The following is a 9,934-nucleotide window of genomic DNA, read 5'->3' on the forward strand; positions in this document are numbered from 1 at the left end:
AATTCTTGGTCCCAGGCAGCTCAATGTCTTGGGCCGGCACTGGGAGCAAAGGTGTGCATGGCCAGCTATCTCCAACATTCTTGAGTCCACAGCTATAGAGCACTAGGTGAGTGGGAAGTCACACATAGTTGGTACCATCTTGACTGCAGCATACTCTGCTGTCAACTGGAAAAGGGAACCAGAGGAGCGTTCCTGTTATTTCCCACTCTGCATTTAGGTTTGTTGCAGATGCTTCTTATGCTGGTTTCAAAACAAACTCAATACTGCTCAAAGAAAATATAGGTGACACTGCTAAAACTACCTAAAACACTTTTTATTTCCTGCTATGATTTAAATAAAATTAAAATCCCTCATCATTGTTTGAGCCTCTTAATTTGTAATGTAAAAATAAATGCACACTCACATCCAGAGAACGATATTTCGTTATTGAAATGCACCAGAGACTTCATTGTTGAAAAGTTGATTAATTCCCAAATTGATGCTTCGTTAATTAAATTATAAAAAATTGTTAAGGGATTGACCAAGTGATCTATATAAACCCAGGAGATACATTTGTCATATACAATATATGTACTCTCTGTCTTCAGAACCATGAATTGATTGTTTCATGGGTTTTAGGATCTGAAGCATAAAACAAATGTGCATGTCACAGTGATGTATAATATCATAGTGCTGAATCTGCCTTAAAAATCCATATGTTTAAAATGTTTGAAGTAAGGACAATTTAGCATTTGATCGCAGTTACTAAAGTAGCAAAAACATCCTAAATATGCTTTGACTGTATTACACAGGCTTCAATTTTACAATGGTAACTTTTAACTACAGCAACCAAATAATTAACAATCTTAATGACACAAATGAAGCTGCTAATGTGGAACTACAGTTTTCAGAAGGCATAACATACATAATAATAATGCTTATATCTGTACTTATTTTCATTACTGTCTTTGGCAACATTCTAGTTATGGTAGCTTTTATTATAGATAAGAGGCTCAGAACCCAAAGCAATTTCTTCCTCCTCAACCTAGCTATATGTGATTTATTGTTGGGTAAGTAATTTAGATTTTTCTTTAAATTATGATTATTGTTACTATCAGAGGTAATTTAAAAATCGTACTAAAATAATTGGTGTGATTATAATTATTCTTTAAATAGATGAACAGATACAAACTTTTTCACAATTAAAAGATAAAAAGTATGGCGATTAAAATTTTTTCAAAGTTTTAATTGAATACTAATTTGACAACATAGGTACAAAAACATCCACAGGATATATACAAATACTAATAAATCATTACAAAATATTGTCCGTGTAACCATGCCATTACATTATTGTAAGTTGTAAAACATAATCTATGTTATGGTAAGAAATGAAAAGAAACAAAAGGTTAGGAACAGGAAGTACAGATGTGAAAAGAAGCATATAAGGAGAAATATTTTGCACATAATGCCGCGTACACACGATCGGTCAATCCGATGAGAACGGTCTGATGGACCGTTTTCATCAGACCAAACCGATCGTGTGTGGGCCCCATCGGTTATTTATTCATCGGTTAAAAAATGTGAAACTTGTTTTAAAATTAACCGATGGATACCTAACCGATAGAAAAAAATTGATCGTTTGTAGGCACGTCAATCGGTTAAAAATCTATGCATGCTCAGAATCAGGTCGACGCATGCTTGGAAGCATTGAACTTCCATTTTTTTCAGCACATCATTGTGTTTTACGTCACCGCGTTCTGACCCGATCGTTTTTTTAACTGATGGTGTGTAGGCATGACTGATCTTCAGTCAGCTTCATCGGTTAACTGATGGAAAAATCCATCAGACCGTTCTCATCGGATTGACCGATCGTGTGTAGGTGTGGAGGTGGTTTCCTATTGGTAGATCTTTCATCCTGAATAACCAAAAAGAAAAATGTTAAAAGCTAATTTCTTAAACTCAATCATTTTATGTAGTTTCTTCTGTACACAGTTTACAGTGGTTTAATCTGTTCAATAAAAATTGTGTTTTTCTTTTTGGCCTGATTGCTACTTTTTTTTTTTTATGGGTATGCAGTATGCATTTACCCTCTATCAAAGGGGATACCACGCTCTGCACATGAGACATTCCTACCAGATGATTGATGAATACCGAAAAACATTTTTCAATGTTTTCAGACAGAAAAGAGGAAGAAAAAGGAGAGAAGAGAGTCAAAAGGAAGGGGTGGAAAAAACAAACAAAAAACTGATTGCTACTTCTTTGTTGTGTCTACTTCTAGTATACAAATATGTGAATATACTCATGCATATATGTGCCTAGGTCATATTTCATGAATGGGGTTTAGATCAAAAGCCCCTTACCTACCTGTGCTCCCTCTGATCCAGCGGTGTCGCAGGAGATACTCAACTCCCCGAGACTCTCCATCCTCATTGGCTGAGACAGCGCCATTGGCTCCCACTGCTGTCAATCAAAGTCAGTGAGTCAATGAGTAGAGAGAGGGGGCGGGCCATGGCCCTGTGTCTGAATGGATACACGGAACTGGGCCTTGTGTTTCCCCATAGCAAGCTGCTTGCTGTGGGGGCACTGAACAGGAGGAAGGGGCCAGAAATGCCAAAGAGGGACCCGAAAAGAGGAGGATCTGGGCTGCTCTGTGCCAAACCATTGCGTACAGCAGGGAAATATGACATGTTTGTTATTTTGAAGCAAAAAAAGACAAGCCTTTAATATCACGTTAATACAGTAATGCCAGTGCCTGAAATATGAAATACCGTATTTATCGCGGTATAACGTGCTCCCGCGTATACCGCGCACCCCTAAAGTGACCCCCAATTCTGTGGAAAAAAAGTTATTTTTGTACTTACAGTTTTGGTGTCTTGCGCGGCGTCCATCAGCAGCCTCGTCGGGTCCGGCGTCCTTCTGCGGCTTCGGGTGTCCTCTTCGGCGGGTCCGGCGTCCTTCTATGGCTTCGGGTGTCCTTCTGCGGCTGGTCCGGTTTCCTCTTCGGCGGCTCCGGTGTCCTCTTCGGCGGGTCCGGCGTCCTTCTGCGGCGTCCTCGCGGCGTCCTCACGTCCTCCCCGCTCGTTTCCCGCGCCGAGTTTTGAATACTGCGCCAGCATATACCGAGCGCAGTACACTCGGGCAGGCTCGGCAACTGTCGCACTCACGTCCTGTACGTCCAGGACGTGACCGCGGAAGAAGCCGAGACTGGCCGACAATACCCGAGTGTACTGCGCTCGGTATATGTCGGCGCAGTATTCAAAACTCGGCACGGGAAAGCGGGTATCGGCGTATATCGCGCACCCATGATTTTGCCCTGATTTTCAGGGCAAAAAAGTGAGCGATATACGCCGATAAATACGGTATAAAGGCCATGCAAGGTAGTCACAGTGAAAATGCTTATCTTCAAATACATGCTGTTACTGTATATTACAATGAGCCAGCTTATAGGAGGAACGAGCAGTGTGACAGAAAGATTAGATCATCACTGTGCTGCTTCTCTTTCAGGTGGAGGTGGATTCATAACAGCCTGGGTTCAGTGGGCGTGGATTAAATGATACAGGCTCATATTTACCCTAGAAAACTAAGGGCATTTTGATGTTGATAAATAATTATTCAGGGGGCAGTCCCAGAATAAAGCAGCAAAATCATTATTATTGCTATGTTTTTTGACAGGAGTTTTGCTTTTAAATAATCACATTTAATTTATTTTTTGACAGGAGCAGTTGCCATTCCCTTGTATATTCCATACCTAATGACTGGAAAGTGGATGTTGGGGGCATTTCTTTGCAAACTTTGGTTAGTAGTAGACTACACCATGTGCACAGCTTCAGCATTAAATGTGGCTCTAATCAGTTATGACAGATTTCTTTGTGTCACCATGGCTGTAAGTATCCCACCTATGATGTATTAGCTGTGTCGATTAACCACCTGCCAACCAGCCGCCGCAGTAAGGCAACATGGCTCGGCTGGCCGAAACTTTGTTATGTTACGTTGCTTCGCCCTGTGGCCACTAGGGGTGCGTGCGTACCCTAGTGTTAACCCCGGTTAACCCCTAGTGTTAACCCCTTCCCTGCCAGTGAAGTTTTTACAGCGATCAGTGCCTTTTTATAGCACTGATCGCTGTAAAATTGTCAATGGACCCAAAAATGTGTCAAAAGTAACCAATGTGTCTGCCATAATGTCGCAGTCCTCATAAAAATTGCAGATCGCCGCCATTATTAGTAAAAAAAAAAATAATAATAAAAATGCCATGATTCTATCCCCTATTTTGAAGAAGCTATAACTTTTGCTTATTGCGATTTTTTTTTACAAAAAATATGTAGAAGAATACATATCGGCCTAAACTGAGGAAAATAATAGTTAAAAAAATGGGATATTTATTATAGCAAAAAGTCAAAGATATTGTGGGTTTTTTTTCAAAATTGTCGCTGTTCTTTTGTTTATAGCGCAAAAAATATAACCGGCAGAGGTGATCAAATACCACCAAAACAAAGCTCTATTTGTGGTAAAAAAAGGACGCAAATTTTGTTTGGCCCGTGCAATTGTCTGTTAAAGGGACGCAGTGCCGAATTGTAAAAAAGTGCTCTGGTCAGGAAGGGGGTAAAATCTTCTGGGGCTGAAGCGGTTAAAGGGATATATATTTTTAGATATGCCTCTAAAATAAATCAGTTTGATGTAAATAATATCAGTTTCTGTGTATAGTTTATAATCATATACTGTAACTACATGTGGGCAGTCATATTTGCTTATTACACACCCAGGCCCTACTTCCTACTTTTTAGTGCTATATAATAGTTGCACGTCACTGCTCCTTTTCACAATGCAAATCTTTAAGTCGTCCGAACAAATGAAAGATATGGCTTTCCTGTGTCACCCTAACAGTTTTTAAGCAAGGAAGATAGATGACCATAATATATATATATAATACCGAGCTACCTCTAGTTGCTAATGTACAAAATTACCCTGTAAAAGAAGACACAATACTTTCACGTGCTGCTACCCATTGCTCATGCTATGTGAAGAGCTGTTTACATGGATTCACAGTTTGAAATACAAAAAATCAAGCTCCACAAAGTTTTGGTCCTCTAGTAGTCACTGAAGCCCTGTCTCAATCTCCAAACTACTCATCCATTTCCTTTGATTAGCAGTAGATGCTGCTTTGAAAGCATCTACAGAATTCATTGGAATTATTTCTGCAGCCAGTTGTCTGAAATTAAAGGGTTTTAGTAGAAGATAGGGAGCTCAACGATCCCTCTTTGTAGATAGCATGGTATTAACACTCACTATGCTACTATCAAAATTTTACAATTATTGATGATAAAACAGACATCAGAGTCCCCCAAGAAAGTTAAAAAAACTTGGATTGTGAGCATAATTCGTCCCGGAAACAAGCTTGTAATCCAAAGCACTCGTATATCAAAGCGAATTTCCCCATAAGAAATAATGGAATTTCAGATGTTTTAATCCACAACCATTTATTCATAAAAAAATTATAACAGCTATACAAAATACAATATAAAGTATGCATTGCTTTACTTCATCCATCAGCTCATCCCCCACAGCTATTAAAGAGGAGTTCCACCCAAAAATGGAACTTCCTCTTAACCCACTCCTCTCCCCCTTACATGCCACAGTTGGCACGTAATTTTTTTTGGGGGGGGGGAGTGGGGGCTTCAGGAGAAGGGGACTTCCTGTCCCACTTCCTCCTTCCGCCAAAGGGGCTGCAAAGGCAATACCTCATATCGCCTTTTGGCAGCCCCTCCCTGTAGGCGATCGCCTGGGACACGTGACAGGTCCCAGGCGATCACCTGTCCAATCAAACAGCGCAGCGCCACGCGCATGTGTAGTGCCGCTCGCGCATGCGCAGTGGGTGCCCGGCCGTGAAGCCGAAAGCTGTCACGGCCGGGTGCCCACAGTGACAATGAAGACGCCGGCCGGGGAGGTGGGGGGGGGGAGGAGCGGACCCCCGGCCGGCGCGTCGCTGGAACGCTGGAGCAGGTAAGTGTCAGTTTATTAAAAGCCAGCAGCTACACTTTTTGTAGCTGCTGACTTTTAATAAACTTTAAAAATGGGTGGAAAACCCCTTTAAGTTTTGTATTAATTGACCCTCCTTTTTAGATTGTAAGCTCTAATGATCCGCCCTTTGATTCCTCTTGTACCAAATTGTAATGTAACTGTAATGTCTGCCTTCATTTTGTTAAGTGATGCTCAAACTGTTGGCGCTATATAAATCCTGTATAATAATAATAAAGTATACTGCAAAAATAAAACAAATTTACCTGCAGTTCAGGAGCTACAGAGTATAAAAGAGAAGAGTTAGGCGGTTCACACTGCCCTGACCTGAAAGTCAGCAGGTCTTTGCCAGACAACTTCGATGCAACTTCGAAGCAACTTCAGGGAATGCCTGGGTAACATTCCTGTAATGTAGGATCCAAATCACATCAATTAAGATAAGGATCCGACTTGTAGGCAACTTCTACTAAACTCTATGGGCACAAGTCGGTTAGCAGTCACCTTGAAGTAGTACAGGAACATTTTCTAAAGCCGGAGCGACTCATTGACCAACATAGGATTTCATATGTCACGCAAGTCTCACAAGTCGGCTCCCAAGTCGCGGCAGTGTAAAGTGAGCCTAATGCCTCGTACACACGATCGCGATTTCCGACAAGAAAACGTGTTTTCAGCATGAAAACGGCTGAAAATTTTCTTGCATACACACGGTCACTCAAATCTTGGCTGAAATTCCGAACGTCAGGAACGCGGTGACGTACAACACGTACGACGAGCCGAGATCAATTAAGTTCAATGGGCAGTTCGGCTCTTCTGCTTGATTCTGAGCATGCACTTTTTTTGCGCATCGTAATTGCATACAGACGAATGCGATTCGTGATAGGACTTTTTCCTGTCACGAAAATTGAGATCCTGCTCTCAATCTTTTCTTGGCAAGAAAACTAACAGAAAAAGTGTGATGGAGCATACACACGGTTGGTTTTCCTGACAAAAACCTCACATCGCACTTTTCCTGTCAGGAAAACCGATCGTGTGTACGAGGCATTATACTCAGTTGTGAAGTGACGCTACTCGTATTGCAAGACCTCGCTCGTTTATCAAGTTAAAATTTACAAAAAAATGTTGCTCATCTTGTGAAACACTCGCGGACCAAGTTACGCACAATCCAAGCTTTTACGATACTTTCTCCCTTACAAATACAAATCACAATTTACAACATATACTGTATACTTGGAAGTGCAGTCGCTGTAGATCCGAGGGGGACATGCAAGGAAAATAAAAAGCAGCATTTTAGCTTGCACATGATTGGATAATAAAACCAGCAGAGCTTCCCCTAATTTCAGATCTAACCCTCAGATTTACAGCGACTGCACTTCCAAGTGCACTTTGTACTTGTAGTTTGCACTTGTGGTTCAAAGTGGATTCGCCTTTCGTAATATATATATATATATATATATATATATATATATATATATATAAATACGTGTTATTAACCAAGAATTGTTTGACTTCTCATGCGAGAGTCACACATCCTCTGGTAGGCCTCAGTGTATTATTTGGTGAAGGACACAGGGTGCTTCACATGTGAAGAGTCACATGGAATCACGTTTCATCACTTGAATATGTGGATCATTGATTTTAACTTATATATTATGGATATTCACATCATGGATTGTTATTGTGTGAAAACAGCACATATTGCACAGAATTTTCTCAGACTTGTATATTATTTGATGAATTGTTAAAATGACACATTTTATTTGATATTTTTTGAGGAACAGCTCAATGTTTGTGTAATGTATTAACAATTGTGACAGGAAGTCAGGTAAATCGGTGGGTGTTGTCACAGACGGGACATACATTTCTGCCTTGTTTAGACAATACACCAATTGTTATTAGGCGTCGGCTGCAAATGTAGCCAGAAAAGGTCTAAGGGTGTTGGAGGACTTCAGCTGTTCAGAATGAGGCAATTAGGCCTCTATAAGTAGTCCAGAGGATTACCACTGAATTCTGAGTCTTTGTGAGTAAGGAGAGCAGTGCCAGAAAGTCTTCTGGGGAGGTGAGGAGAGGATTGATTTTTCTGTGTGATAAAAATCAAAAGACTATTGTTTTTCTGCTGTATGACCAGCAGTGTCTGCCCAGCACTAGACTGTGCCAGACCCCATAGATAGGTTCCTGTGTGGAAGGTAGACGCCCCAAGTGGCCAGGGTTTATTTTATGTTTGATTTTGTTTATGCTGTTTGGATGCTTGCACTTGTTTCCAGCAAGATGGAAGAATAAACCAAAATCTTTGTTTTCAACCGTCTTCGACTGCCTGTCTGTATAAATTCAGTGTGTGGTGAACCCATCCAAGGGGTCTCACACCCCGCTACCGAGCTAAACCCCTTACACAATTTACAACATGACAGACCAAAACAGACATCTGTTCTAGATATTTCTGATTTATGTTCCATCTTGGGAGTTCTTCATCAGTGATATATAATTTTGTAGGATTGCAATGATAAGAGACTTTGATATGAAATAGTGTTTTCTTTATTCCAGGTATTTTACCGCTCCCTGCAAAACAGACACAGTCAGACTGTCCTAAGGATGGCCATGGTCTGGATACTTTCCTTCCTTCTCTACAGCCCTGCTATTCTTTTATGGGACAGTATTGTTGACTACACATACATTTCTGAGGGCCTATGTATTGCTGGATTCCATTACAACTACTACTTCCTGCTGGTTACATCATCAATTGATTTTGCCCTTCCATTTTTTAGTATTTTATTTTTCAATATGAGTATCTACTGGAATATTTCCAAACGCAACAGGAAGAAGCGTCAATCTTCTGTTCTTTTGTTTTCAGGAGAAAAGGGAGAAAACAGCGGCCCACATATTGTAGCAACCAATACAGTTCTGTTTTCTGCTCAGTCCGCTATGGAAGGTGACTGTAAAGCACATCTAAAGAGAAAGGTTAACATCCCTAGTTTTTTTCGACAACGCTGTGGAAGAATAAACTTGACTACCATGGAAAATGATCCTGCTCATATGAGGGAAAAACAGCTAATACTTAAACTATCCAAAGACAAGAAAGTTGCAAAATCACTAGCTGTTCTGGTTTGCATATTCGCTGTATGTTGGGCCCCCTACACATTCCTCAATAGTATTCGTGCAGCCTGCCATGGCTACTGTATTGATTACTATTTGTATGAGGTCACATTTTGGCTTCTATGGATGAATTCAGCAATTAACCCAATTCTCTACCCACTGTGCCATAAACAGTTTAGAAAGGCTTTTCTAAAAGTTTTTATACACATTTGGTTGAGGAAAGTTGAAGGATAAGACACATGATGAGGAAAAGCAATGGAACCTAAGTGGGCATAAAATATTGTCAGACACAAACTATAACTGAGATCAAAAATATCAAAAGCTATTACATATTCAAGGGAAGAAGGGTGGGTGGAAAAAATATGTTTTTTTACGTTTTTAGCCAATTTTTATTTTTCACTTTGAAAAGTGAGGAAGTTACGTGACACACCATTTACACAAATAAGAATATCCAAATGCTCCATAAAAGATAATCCTACTTTCAAAACAAATAAAACAAAACAAACAGGAGACTAAAAAAATTTAACAAAAACGAAGAGCATGAAGAAAAGAATAATTCAAATAAATCAATCAAAAAATCAATAAATCAATCAAAAAGAATATAAATATATGGTGGAAAAGAAAGAAGAGAAAAGAAATAAAGAAAGGAAATACACAGATAAATTAAGTAATAATGCAAATCATTATAAAGCCTAAGACATACAGACTGTATTGAATAATGAATATTATAGCTCATAATCACAGACTGTATGCACACGACAATAATATGAGTAAATTTACACAACTTCCCAACCACATCTGTCACAACAACTAAGCATTATGAGGAAGAGGTGCCAAGAGGGGGATGGTGGGC

The 9,934-nt window shown here is 40.0% G+C and overlaps 1 protein-coding gene across 1 annotated transcript; it reads left to right on the forward strand.

Moving 5' to 3' along the window:
* The first annotated feature begins 805 nt into the window (after positions 1-805).
* LOC120941267 (histamine H3 receptor-like) lies at positions 806-9,315 on the forward strand. Its single transcript, XM_040354589.1, has 3 exons — positions 806-1,049; positions 3,699-3,865; positions 8,533-9,315. Exons 1-3 carry the CDS (start codon positions 806-808, stop codon positions 9,313-9,315), a joined length of 1,194 nt encoding a protein of 397 aa, XP_040210523.1.
* Positions 9,316-9,934: the final 619 nt, after the last annotated feature.

This window comes from Rana temporaria, chromosome 5 (assembly GCF_905171775.1).
Source record: "Rana temporaria chromosome 5, aRanTem1.1, whole genome shotgun sequence".
Taxonomy (NCBI): Eukaryota; Metazoa; Chordata; class Amphibia; order Anura; family Ranidae; genus Rana; species Rana temporaria.

Excerpts from the sequence above, each read along its gene's own strand:
- LOC120941267 (XM_040354589.1), top strand. The coding sequence starts at position 806 with ATGGTAACTTTTAACTACAGCAACCAAATAATTAACAATCTTAATGAC. Across the intron at positions 1,050-3,698 it reads TATATGTGATTTATTGTTGG|GAGCAGTTGCCATTCCCTTG; the intron begins GTAAGTAATTTA and ends ATTTTTTGACAG. Across the intron at positions 3,866-8,532 it reads TTCTTTGTGTCACCATGGCT|GTATTTTACCGCTCCCTGCA; the intron begins GTAAGTATCCCA and ends TCTTTATTCCAG.